We start from the raw sequence: 14251 nt of genomic DNA, 5'->3' as shown, positions 1-14251 counted from the left end.
GATTGAAGAGTATGAAGATTCCAGTACACAACAGACTGTTAGTGGTGCAAACTGTGTATGTTTACTGGTTTCATTAGATCTAATACAATACACAAATGAAGCTAAAATTCTTACATTGCAATGCAAGGATATTTCTGCCCTGAAAAGGCTGCTGAACTGTTTTTCAATACAATGAACTGTTCCAAACATTTATTCATAAGTTTTAATTGTTCTGTCCTTAAAAATGAACTATTTTTTCACCGATTTTTACAGCTTTTATTAGAATATCGGAGTTCAAAGAATACAACGTACTCAAACCAGGGAAAGTACAAATAAATCACTTTTTCTGTTGCCATAGGAAGTTGTTTTTAAGAGGTTTAGTAAAGAAAGGGCCTAAAATCCTGAGAAGTTATTGGGAATTTTTCTGGTTTTCAGTACTTTTGAATTAGACTCTGAGTAAACTCAGGGGAAAATCAGTATTCAGAGGATCAGCATCAGCAGGGGAATTTCAAGAGGCTGAAAGTAAGAACAAGGAACATGTACATTCTGGTGTTCACCTATGGATGCCTCACTTTCTGGATAAACAAAGGATTTATTTCTGTAGAACTATCCACATACCTTTCAAAGCAACAGAACCAAGACGCAGCAGCTCAGTGAAAAGAACCCAGCGGTTAGCCTAGATTTCTATATAGCGATGGGAAACGTGAGCTCTTTTTATGCCTGTCGCTTTTAACCACTATCTCTCCCTGTCAAGTATCTTTTAAATCTGTTGACCAATTTCAAACAAATTTGACAGAGAAGCAGTTGACTCAAAGACAATGGTTATAAACAAAATTGATAGGTAACTGGCCACTGGAGCACTTCTTCCAAACCAAAATACTCTAAAACATTTATGTTGTTACTAACTTCATGGAGATCAAGTTTTTAATCTGAAAAAAATCAGAAAAGTTTTCCAGATATCTTTTGTACACACTGAAACCTACTGAATGTCTTCAGGTCTTTATTTGCTCATTCTAAAATTATAAAAATAGCTTTGAGAGAATTATATAATTCAGCGAATACTGTAATTCAACATTATTTACATCACAAGACTGGTGCTATTGTAATTCTTGTATTCAGAACACGATATATATTGTTATGTTTAACTTTGTAATGTGTGTTAATAATAAAAACTGCAACATATTTTGGTGAATATGTATTTCTTCAGTTTCATAATCTCACAAAAGCTTTTTTTCTAGTGATAGAAACTATAGTGATGGGCATAGTAGAAATGCACTTACAGTTAAGCATAATATACCTCCCATTTACTCTGTGAAGTTTCTGAATTCTGCTTCTGTTCATGCTCTGCATAAGCCTATTCCTGAATTAATATTATAAGGACATTTGTATCATAAGCAAACCATTTTTAAAAGAGAAAATACTGTTCATTTTCAGAAGTAAATTTAAGAAAAGTTACAGATCTGCAAGGAGCTATACAAGAGGAAGCATGACTTCAAGAAAGACTTCAATTAAAAACTGAATTTTAATATGATTCTTGATTTAAAGGAGAATGTGAAAAAAATGTCATTGTCCCTCAGTAACCCCAGTCATCTTCATGGAAGAGATGCAGATGTCAGTTCTCCTCTCTTATTACCTGTAAAGAAGATACGCTGCTTGTAATACGAATGCTGCTACTCTAAGTCCATTGCTTAACTACTATCCTCTACATCAGTACACAAGCAGTACAAGTTTAGAAGACAAGAATACAACAGGGTTCATTTGTTTATTTTTATAGTGTTGAGATAATGTACTGTTTTCAGTCAGAAGTAGTCCTAAGGAATCGGAATCTGGTATCTGAAGTACTGGATATAAACACAGTAAGCAAAAGAACATAATTTTATTCATACACATGAATTTTTCAGGTAAGTCTAGATATATTTTTACTTTAATAAACACTTATCTACATCTTCTTTCTTGGATTATGTTACAAACATTTTCTTGTTGTCAAACAACAGGTCTCTCAAATTATTCACGGCAATCTAAGACAGACGTGTCTTCCTGAAGACTGAAATGTCTCTTTGCCCAGATTCTTCCCTGGCTCACTGTCCTACAGCTTAACAACTTGAAGCAATCAAGCACAAACGCAACATAGCTCCTCAGGCTGGGTTTGGAATTAGGCAGAACATATGTGCCAGTACCATTCAGGAGATGCTTCAGGAGGTGCACACCTGTCCAAAATCTACCAGCCTGAGAATTATAATAGAGATAAAACCATCCACTGCATCATGCGTACCTACCTACAGCCATGAGAACATGGGCCAATACACATGAAGGGACATTTATCTTAGCCCTGCTGGACACACACTCGAACGTTTTCAAGTGCGAACATCTACATTTTGGCAGCAGTTTGAAACTTAAGACTGTTCTCAGTTCTGTTGCTACAGCATAGAGGAAAGAAACAGAGAAATGTGAATAGGAAGGTATAAATGAGTGAAGACAGAAACAATGCAACAGAGGACTTGAAACTGAATAGCAAAGGGGGGAATTAATGATGTACAGTACCTGAGGTTGAAGGTACAAAACTAGACAGACTTATTGTCTGTTCTTTCATATCATACCTTCTAAAAAGCCTTTTGGTATCATAATTATAACTTTCCCATGAGGCTTGTATGTGAGATGTTTCCCCGAAACTCAGTAAAACAAAGACTGCAGATGGCTTTCTTTGATAAGTACAATAATTGGAGAATAAACTGCATAGTGCTAATTCATTAGTTCTAAGGTCTTCATATGGGTTCTGCAAAAGATATATCTGGATACAAGTTTGTCTACATAGGATGCGTTCGGAAAATGATAGGATATTGAATTGGGCTGTAATATATAAAATCCATTTTAATGATTTAATCATCAATCATGCTATGATGAGACTATTTAGCTCAACAGAAGGCAAGTAATTCAAGCACTGCCTAAGAATTATTTTTAGGCATCAATTGGCAGTGTAACTAATTACTCAGTTTATGTCCATAATGACTGAATAAACTTAGGCTCTGAAACAAATTAATAATACCACTTTGCATTTGCATAGCACTTGTCATCTATAGACCTGACAGTTTTAAAAGGTTCGGCAAACATTCATGGTGACTATTTCTAGTAAAAACAGAATGTCCTGAACAAATTGCTGCTATGAAGGCAAATCAAAGCCTGCTTGAAAGACACTGCTGCATTTAGCCACAAGATTTAACAAACAAAATACAGTGAAAACATGAGCTGTGCTTATATGAAAGGGTAATCAGGGAGGAAAACAATTTTTTATAAAAGATACAGCATTGCTTTTTGTAGAAATCTGAGAATAGCTGTATTTGGAACATAATGATTATGTGCCTGGTCCAATCTCTGTTGTCAATTATTAGTCTATGCAGATGATGTCACCACAAAGAGACTTATAAATACTGACTATTTTTAACTTTGGAATGATCCTCCAAACTCGCCGTCTGAGCTGGGATGCCTGCCCGTAATGCAGGCAGACTCCTGGCTGAGCTGAGAGGCTGAGCACAGATCTGCTACCTGTGCACAGTGATGCAGGCAGCTGACTCCAAAGCAGATTCAGACAATATGTAAATATAGAACAAAATGCGCCTAGATGTACCAGGTCCCATTTCTTACGAGCTTTGTCTCTTGGAAGGCAGCCACAGCTTACTACATGAAGGAACACTATTCAACTGGCCTGGTAGAACCAGAGCTGGCATGCTGCTTTCGGCTCTCAGCAGAACTTGGTTAAAACCGTCCAAGAAAACCCAGGAACTAGAACTGGCTTGACCTAGAGGAGAAGAGAGCTCTGTTTTCTGCCTTTGGGTTGTGGAGTGGCTTGTGGAGTGACTTGCTGACATTGCTTTGCTTCAGCCTTCGTTCCTACCCTTCTGTAAATAGCACTTTGTGCTTTTACATCTGAAGCCCTCTAAGGCAGGCCTTTTTACTTGCTGTATGTTACACGATGGAACAGTACGTAGCATGAAAGCATGAGAACAGAGAAAAGGCACTTCCTGGCAAAGGAAGCGAAAAATAGCTGAAACAGATAAAAGCAAACAGAAAGAACGCTTCTGTTGTGCTGCTATAATGATCCAGATGGAATAATCTTTACAATGTTTTACTTAGCTTTATATTTTTAAATTCTGAAGCAAAGATCTGCAAAAATGTATGTTGCTTCAAACAGTCAAATCTCGTGTTTGAAAGACATTGCCAAATGTGTCAGACCCTTCTGTGTCAATATAATACAATATAATACATGGGTCTCAGTATCAACCCAGTCTTGTAACTCTCTGAGCAACTACAATAGAGGAAAAACAGAAGGAGAACTCAAAATGTGATGTCCTTATCTTTGCTGAATAATTTTGAATAACTACTACCAACATGCACCAGATACAAGGAATTTTAGTTCCAAAGGTCAACTGCTTCAGTTCAGCTTTTTTGGCCAAGATAGCATGTGAGGATTCAAATTGAACTTCTAGGCTACTTAATTATCTACCAGCAAATTAATCCTCTTGGTTCATTGTTGCTCAACCCTAATGCTGCACACATGCTGTGTAAATATGATGCAAGAACTTTTTGCATGCCCACCTCACAGCTTACCTTGTTGCAGATGCCAGTATTTTCTATGATTTCACTCCTGATAATTGTGGGAGAAACTGCCCTGCTAGGACACACTTCAGACTTCAGGAAGGCACCAAACCAGGCACAGAATTAGATTGCCTTTGGCTGAAATTACAGAGCAATAAAGCTTGTGCTTGATGGCTGTGCTTCCCTAAATGAGATCATCCTACTGAGTTCAAATACACTCTAATGTTGGTGTGTGAATCCTGTTCTTGCTGGAGCTTCATGCACTTCTCTCTCAGGATGGGCCTCAAATTAGAACAAATTTTAACTCAAGTGAATTATGCAGTATGGAAAAGCTCTATATCTCCACTAACTTTGTGCTGAAGTTGTAAGTCGGTGCCTCACAAGGATGTTGCTAAGCAAGTAGTTTAGTTTGACTATCAGGCAATAAACTATTTTCCTGGAAATGAAAGTCAAGTAACTCCATGCATACATCTAGTAGAGACCACCTAAATTTTCAAGAATAATGAACAGATTATCTACAAATCTAAGAGTCTATTGATAGACTCTTTCTGGTAGAAACAGGAGCGTGTAAAGATTAGAGTACCAAAATGGCAAATTATCTGAAGCAGAATTCCTTTTTAGTATTTTTCAGATTAGGATCAATGTTTGCAATGTTTATTGAAAATACCTTTTCCTTCTTCCAAAACTTTCCTCTACGTGATGTTCTATCAGATTTTCTTATGTGTTTCATAGCATGGTGATTTTGAAAAGATGCCTCCAGTTTGGGGTCTAGTAGTCTTTAGACACATTTCTGTTGAGACATTGATGTCTAGAATAATAAAATATGTCAGTTCTAACATGTTTTGCTTAAATCCTCATTTTGTTTACCAGCTTTATGGGATGCCTGTAATGGCTTTTGTGCCTGAACAGGATGTACAGTGTTAGTTAAACTTTGAGAATCTGGAGCACAGAGTTTCTTCACCCTGGGACTTTTTATTCTCGGCTAGCGATATGTCTGCACTCTAGCAGCTGCAAACCTGCTGTGAAGGAGGTGAAGCAAGGGCTAGTGCTCTCTGCCAGATTCATCGGGGTGTGTGAGCACCAGTCTACCAGTTTGCAGAGGCGCTGCAGCAGGCCTTGGGTCATATCCCAAATCTGAAAGACTAAAATTAGACTCAACTTTTGAAAACATGGGCTGATTTGATGTCTCCAGATCCAGCTCCATGTTTTAGCAAGCTTGAATCAGCTTGCATTTTCCTGTTGTGATGAAATAACACTCCCTGTTTTGACAGTCTCTGGCTTTGTGGAATGGAAAGTCAAAACAAACAATGAAGACCACATTAAACGTGCTAATACACAACCTCAAATGTTTCCTTAATTCCTAGGCCTAAACTAGACAGCTTATCCAAACGTTTCCTCCTGTTGATTCTTTCTGTCCCTCACACCATCCTGGGTTACTAGATTTTAGATAGGAACTTCTAATACACATAATCCAGATTGAAAGCAGAGTTTCATTAACACAAACCTCCCTATCATAATTGTAATCTACAGTAAATGCATGCAATTAGCCACACCATGGCCTCCCCTGAGCCCTCCCCTCCTCTGCACACAGACAGCAGCCATAAGCTGACTCCAGGCTGTCATATAAAGCTGGCATGCTACGTTCACTGCAATTGCTGCAGGTCTACAGGGTTCACTTTAAAGGATCATGTCACTGTTTCTCCTTCAGCTGTTAGTGCTCTCATGTCTTGCAGCCACAGAGCCACAGGGAGATTCACTGCAAAGGAAAAGCAGAAGGCTATTTCAGCACCTTTTCTATCAGGACAAAAATCTGCTTGAAACTCAGACTTTTCGTAAGCTGGTAGGGGAAAACCTAGTAGGTGTTGAGGAAACCCCAGGAGAACCAAGCTTTTTTGTAGCAATTCCCCAGACAGCATCTGAAAGTGAGAAGCAAGAAGAGAAAAAAATGTCTAGATTCATCCTTCCCAATGCACAACTCCATGCAGACAAAGACCTGAGAACCTGGGCAGCACCCAGAGAGCTCTCTCGTGTGGAAAACTTCTCTCCATCCCTCTATTCCAGCAAGAGAGAGTCTGAACCTTCCTACAGGAAAGATGCCAAGAAATTTTGGGACCACTTCATGTTAAAGAAAAATTCAGCATCTGAAGAGGTTGTCCTGCCAATCAAGACCAATGAAATGCACCAAGAAAACTGCAGAACCCTGCCTTTTTCCCAGGTAAGAACAGGTGTCCAAGATCAATAAACATGTCCTTTCACCTGCCTCCTGTAATCAGCAACTAAAGACACATGGGCTATTTCATTTCCCAAGTCAAGGGCTGCTTCAGAACACTTACACATGATAAGCAGCTGAAAAACATTGCTGAAAAAGGCTGAAAAAGCTTTAGTCTGATGAGGCAAACAGCTAAATTGCAGCACTGGATTTTCAGACAGTTGTTTATTCTTTTTATGCAAAGATGTTCTGAGCTAGCTTGAACAAGCAGGGCAGTAGTGAGTAACTACCTATTTGATGAATATACATCTAAACAGTTTGTATACATGAATTACATATATATATTTTTACATATATATATATATACATGCACATATACAAAGAGTCCTGGGGCAAGTATTTACAGGAGAAGCTGGTTGTTTTCTTACAGCTAAGCAAGGATTCCTTTCTGCTGTATTAATTGGAAGACTGATGCATACATCTAATTCTGTGCTAAAAATGCTGGAGAACTGGTAAATTGTCCCATGCACATTCTGTCATATTGTAACATCAAGACAAGCAAACAGTGCAGATAAAAGTGCTGTACTCCTCATAAGGCAACATCTGTTGTCAGTACTTCTATTATACCAGTCTGTCAAGGACTATGATTTTTCACATCCCTCACTAAATTTATTTCACTGGCAGACATACGTAAATATAGATGTGGCCTAGAAACTTGTACCATTTTGGGTTTTGTGCCATGGAATATGGCAAGCTTTCTCCAGGATGGCTGCAGTTATACCAATATAAAAGTGCTAACTTCAGTCTAGCTTTTTACGGCTTGCGAGTTGACATAGGCTCTCCTGATACAAGGAACTGTTATTCTTGCAAACCAAGAGATTACAGAACTTCCATTGCACTTTTAAGATTTTAATTTAAAAAGATCCTGCTAAAGGACATTATGCTTGTTCCACATGGAGACAAATCTTCAAGGTTACAGTTGAGTGGTTTATGTACAAAAACATTGGGCCAAAATGATGTTTTAAGTCCAGCTTAACTGTAAGACTGCTTAACTGTGTCAGAAATTTGGAACTCAAAGACCAATTAAAAGGTAAATATGACAAACCCTACTGGATATTCTCCATCAGTTTATAAAGGCTCTGATTGAAGCAGATTTTGCCTTTGTTGTTCAATCTAAGAATTGCCCATACGAGCATTAAAGTTTAAAAAGCTCTTATGTTTTACTGCTTGCTTGACATAAAAAATGAACATGTTTAAAGTAAATGTTCTGAGAAGAAAAAATATAGTATTTGGGGGTTTTTGTTTTGCCTTCATGCCTTCTAGTGAAGTCCATGGACTACTCATGTACCAGAAACTGCAAACTGATTTCTGTTCCAGGGTGTTACTCATGAGAGCTGTGAGAAGGTGATGGTGCAGAATAATCTATGTTTTGGAAAATGTAGTTCCTTTCATGTTCCTGGTCCAGAAGATCATCTTTATACCTTTTGTTCTCATTGCTTGCCCAGCAAGTTCTCCATGAAGCGCTTGAATCTCAACTGCACCAGTTCTGTCCCAGTGGTCAAAGAAGTCATGATTGTAGAAGAGTGTAAATGTGAGACTCAGAGGATTAAAAACCCTGTGATTGGATCTCTACTCTCAGACTTGCACACAAATGTACATGAGCACAATTAGCCTCTGCAAAGTACCTCTTAACTCCTTGATCATAAGAATTTGCCAATGAAAAAGAATAAAAACCAAGCTGGTACACAAAAATATTAAAGATGTAGACCTTCTACCTTGAACTGCTTCAACAATAACTTTACCTAAAATGTCACAGATATTTCCTTGCAGCTGTTAAAGAAATGGAGATGAGATTACTGACCTCATGTGTAGAGTTCTTACTCTAATAAGGGAAACCTGTAAAGAATTTTCCACCCTTCCTATAACTGTTTCTAGGATGCTAGTAAACAACAGCTGAAGAGCTAGCATGATTTATCTGTGCAAAAATCTAATGTATTGGTTGGTTTACACTGCCTTTGCTTGCAGGGACTGCCAGTATAGCTCTACTGACAACAGAGACGAGGCTTTAGTCTCTTCCTTGCAAAACCAAGTCTACTTTTACATCAAGATAGTGTCTGGAGAGTGCAAAATATATATGGACGTACGGCAGATAGAAAGCTGTGACTGGTTAAGGTCATTCTGATTGCTCCCAGCTGGAGTTCAGTTCCCAGTGAAAACTAATATACCTCACAATTTACACACTTAGTGGTTGCAGAGGATATTTTGCCATAGAAACCACTTACTCTCCTTCTACACTCTGGCATTTGCTCTGCACTTTATTGAAAGTGTTACATAGTAGAAGGAGGAGAAAAAAGAAAAAAAAGGTATAGTCCCATGGGAAACATCATAAATGAATGGATTGTTATTATTATTATTAAACTTCACTGTGGAAAGACAATGCATGTTTTCCCGTCTGATGAATTTTAACATTGTCAGTGACTGCATAATAAATTTTAAGTAATGTTCTCAACACCTGAACTAAAGCGGAAAGCATTTGTGTGATAGAAAACCTGCAGAAGGATTTTATCAGCATGGCAATACCTGTAGAGCTTTATAGGAAGAGCTGAGAAACCTCTCTGCTAGAAAAGGTCTGAGTCTAGTGCTAGCCAACCCAGCACCAGTGGCTGTCAGCCGAACTGCTGGCTTTTCTGCTCTCTCCAGCTGCTTCTCCCTGGATTTGTCTTGCAGACTTGGCACACCAGACAGTGATCAGCTTCCAGCAACTAGATGTCAGCCTATTTCTAACCTAGCTCCTTCACCCCTCTGGGAATCTGCTCCGCTGCTATTGCCAGCCTGTCAGACCTGGGCCCCTGTTAAACTATCCACAGGTCTTTTTTGGGGTATTGGAAATCAGTATTGATATAGCTGGTCAATTCAAGGGTTGAGTAAATGACTCCTTGGATTTGAACGGCACTGTTATCAGAAGTGTCTTGATATCCTGTCAAAAAATATGTTCAGCATGGCTTTGGAGTGCAAGGCCCATGTTTAATATTTACTGAAAACTACATCTGCATGACATTCTGATATTGGATCTGAACTGCTGCAATAGCTGTTTGCTTCTGCAGGTCACTGGCTGGGAGCAAACTCAAGATTAGTATGTAGTTATCTTTCATTAGATATAAACCTGTTTTTAAATAATAAAAATTGTGTACTAAAACAAAGCCTCCTCCCTATCCCTTTACGCTAAGGACTAATGTGCAAACTGTCTATGGCTGTTTTTATGTTATGGCATGATATATGATGTCATTCCAAGTAACGAGTTATTAAGGTCTTATCACCCCTGTATTGAATGCAATAAAGGAAATATTTTAACTTAATATTTATTCTAGCTTTATAATGCTGATCGATATTCTCAGGATGCTAGTGAAATGAACTAGTACTCTGATTCAGAAATTTACCTTCACATGTTAGGCTGCATTAAGCATGGACGGACTCAGGTTATGACCAAAGAAAGAAAAGCTTTTCTAGCAGGCAAAGCAGCACCAGCTAGCAACCATATAGTTCAGAGAACAAAGTAATTCTTTATGGCTCGTGCTTTTTTCAGTAGAGACTCGTCCCCACTGGGCATGTCCAATTACACAGTCAGCCCTAACGACTGGTGCTTTGTTAAAGCACGCTGTATGCAAGTAGAAAGGCTAAGAAACAACTCCCTGCCTTACCATAAGGTTCAAACCTCAGCACCTTATTGAACCTTTGTAAGTTATTGTGTGTTATTATCCATGTTCATTTTGAATCAAGCCTGAGGAAGAAAAGCACACAAAGCATCAAAGTTCCCAACCTTTTTATTGCCAACTTTATTTTTTCATCTGAAAATGCTAAATCTTCTAAGACTTCTAACCACTGATGTTTTTAAGCTTTCTGAATATTTAAGAATGAATGTCTGCATTTTCTTTTTTTCTTAAATGCAAGCATGTTTTAGGTTTGATACTCGCAGACAACAGCTTGAAGGTAGGACCCATCTACAGTCCCAGTAAGATCACAAGTCAATTAAAAAGAAAAATCCTCCAGTCTAGTAATTTTGACACGACTGACCTAAACTGCGACTTTTGCACATAAGGGTAGCAGAACTGAAACTATATTGTGGACTGTATTCAACCTAATTTTTAAAGCCCCTTCTGCATACTGAAGCATTACTGCAGTCAAAGAAGGCTATTCATGTAAGGAGTTTGCAGGACCAGATTCTTAGTGTGAATTTGCACAGCTAAAAAGTAGGTGAAAAGAGGTAATGACAGCTGTAGTAATTGCTAATTAGATTAGTGCTTTAGGTTTTTTGGATGAATGTTAATTAACCCAGCAATGACTGGTTGCATGTAATTAGCACAGTATTCTGCAAAATCAAGAATGTGTTAATTGGATCAGATTTCTCAGCCTTTAAAAATTCTGATATAGGAATAAATTGTGTCCAGGGGCTAACAGGATTTTGCTCTCTCTGCACAGCTATGATGGTCTCCACTAGTACGATGATGCGGGTCAGAAAGGTGAGGGGTGTGATCTATATCACTATATGGATGTTTCCAGTAGTAATGCTGTTATAGCAGCAAACCTGCATGACTTTAATTTAGTTGTGTCCATTCAGAGGTTGCATGCTTTCTGTATTGAAAGCTTTTCCGTTGTAACTATGCTTACAGTGGCAGTGCTGATAAAGTGATCTCTTCAATTTCAGAGCACTCCTTGTGCAAACCCATCCTACAGAACAAGACTAAGCCATGGTTTCAGAGCTCTGAAAATTCAGCTCAGTCCCAAGTAGAGTTTGTACATTTCTGCCATTTTTGTTTTGACCTAATGCCTTTTTTCCAAATGGCTGTGAACTGCCTTGAAAATAATTGAGGAGAACTGCTGTTTATTCTAATTGCTTAAGCAAAATAAATCTTCAGTACAGGCTATTCTTTTAAGTAAGGATTTTATGTAACTGGCTTTAATGCCTGTAATTACATCAAACACTAGAGGGTAGCTCTTATTGAATTCCATGCAACCATATATTTCAGGAAAAAGCCTCTGAAGTTGCACTCAGTACTTCATGCTGTGCTTACCACTTTGCTCACCATTTATGAAATATTCACAGCTAACCTCATGGCTGTCAGCTAACAAGCTTTAGCATGTTTTACTGACAGGTGGCAAAATCTCTTGCAGTACTTTCTCCAAAATGTACTAGCTCCTTGCTGCAACAGCAAGATGATGATTCTCTACTCAGGGAGAAGCCCCCTGCCAGTCTGTACAGCTGCATAATCCCATCATGCCTGGGAGCATGTGCAGTGCAGGAGGGTACACATGAAGATGTATCGGGTTGAGACTACTGCAGGTCCTCCGTCAGGCAGCTTGCCAGTGGAAACAGGAAACACTGATAGTGAATAACAAATATTTTGCCGGTGCTGTTTTGCTAAACCTAACTCCTTGAATATCTGGTATGCAGCCACCAACTTCAGCTCCCCTGAAATCTCTCCCTGACAGCTATGGACACTCCCTATGGTCAGACGAGAAAGAATAGGGATGAGAAAACTCTGGTTAGCCTGCTGCAAGAATATTGATTAAAATGTTAATTGTCCACACTGAGAACAAAATCATCCTGTTTACAGCGTCTCATGCTCCATGGCACCAGCAAAATGCACTTCAACTTGAAAAACAGAAAATGGACCAGAAGATAAAATAAAATAATAATAATAATAATAATAATAATAATAATAATAATAATGATGTCAGGGCCAGCCTTATGCTTCTCTAAGGCCTTTTTGGAGGCCTTTCCATTTTGTTGGTTTAGGGTATTGCTATTACCAGCCATTGAGTCTGATGTTCTGCTCGTGGCTGCAGCCTGTGGTCAGGGTGTTCAAATGCAGCAAGCGTGTACCTAAGCTGCCTTTTCGAACAAGGCAGTATCTCAGCTTAATCCTCTGCTGAAGCTGGTTCAAACTCACCTCACACTGCAACAGATACAGAAACATCCAGGCAGTCTGTTGCCCTGCCTGGACTTCAGACAGCAGCTCCTGGAGCGAGAGAGGCCTTAGAAGAGCTAATGCTAGGACATCTGCAGCTGGACTTTATCTGAGCAGAGCTCCTCACAGCACTGAAGTGCCTTGGATGAAAATTAACTCCCTAAATTAGACTACTGCCTGGTCTAGCTGAGACCCCATGTAGCCTACCTGGGCTGGGGATCAGTAGATTCCACCATGCCTACTATAGAGGCAGACAGGTCGGAAAACATACCTTGCCTTTGATTTTTCTGGTGAGTATGTCAGAGGGAAAATGGAGCCTGAGAGATATATTCCTTCACTTAAACATCTACTGCCTCATCCTCAGTATATGACATTGTGTCTGACAAAACTTCTGGGCCAGAACAGGTTTTGTTTCAGCACAGCATGTCATTAACACAGACCTCCATCTTCATGACATGAAGAATTTTGCTCCCATTCTAGAGTTAACAAGTGTCTCCTATGTACATCAGTAAGGTTTACAAGGAAGCAAGCAATGCAATGATGCTGCAGGAAAGAAGTGGCAGTAACAAACTGCACAATTTAGAAGGACCTAGGAAGATAAGCACTGTTGAGAAGGCTGATTTCTCAACCCAGAACATACCTGTGCACAGACAGCGCTCCTTCTGCACATCGATCATGGGGCACAATTGGACTCAAAATTAATCCTGGAAAACAGTTTCATGAAGCAAAGGGCTTGTAAGCAGTGCATACCTCTCTCTTGCATGTGCTCTCCATAACAGAGCATCAGCTGTTACTGCACATGGCTTGATTTTAGCATGCTGATTTAATATTTACAGAGTGCCAATAAAATGTATATGATGACAGCTGGTGGCTCCTGTGGTAATTTATAAACAGCAACAACAACACAACACAGACATCAGAAACTCCAAGAGGAATTCTACACTATTGTGCAATATTCAGCACTGAAGAATGTGGGTATTTTTCTAATTTTTCAGGCTTTTAATAATCTTTGTGTAATACACCCATGTTGGACTTTATGTAGAGTTTGTATTATGCAAAGTTAGTCTTTCCCCTAGGTATGTTTTTTTCCTTCAGAATGGAGTTCACCAGAAAGACTCATTACCTGTCTATCTGGATTTGATACACTAGCAGAAGCATCAGGGAATTGCTATAGTCCGAGCCTTTGCAAATTCAGTTGGGAAGTCCAGCATGATTGCCTGCTTTTTCTCCTGCACTGTGCTTCCCCCAAAGAAATATTAACAAATGGGAGCTGCTGTGCTGATGACTGAGCCAGAACAGAGTACTGCCCTTGTTCTATAATCTATGTTTACTCTTCAAATCTAACATGAGTAGAAAAGATTAAAATACAATCTGCCTGACAAGACTACAGATCTAATGACTGGCCTACTAATGACATTGTACCACTGCAGAAATGCAAATACCTGGTATTTGACTAGAAGATGACATTATTGACTGATTCTTTTTCACTCTTCAAGAAACCTTCATT

The 14251-nt window shown here is 39.0% G+C and overlaps 1 protein-coding gene across 1 annotated transcript; it reads left to right on the top strand.

Moving 5' to 3' along the window:
• Positions 1-6256: 6256 nt before the first annotated feature.
• CER1 (cerberus 1, DAN family BMP antagonist) lies at positions 6257-8449 on the top strand. Its single transcript, XM_054810549.1, has 2 exons — positions 6257-6784; positions 8156-8449. The coding sequence occupies exons 1-2, from the start codon at positions 6257-6259 to the stop codon at positions 8447-8449; spliced, it is 822 nt and encodes a 273-aa protein (XP_054666524.1).
• Positions 8450-14251: the final 5802 nt, after the last annotated feature.

Source organism: Grus americana, chromosome Z (assembly GCF_028858705.1).
Source record: "Grus americana isolate bGruAme1 chromosome Z, bGruAme1.mat, whole genome shotgun sequence".
In the NCBI taxonomy this organism is placed as follows: Eukaryota; Metazoa; Chordata; class Aves; order Gruiformes; family Gruidae; genus Grus; species Grus americana.
Note: the sequence above shows the minus strand (reverse complement) of the source record. Positions and strands in the feature narration are given on the sequence as shown.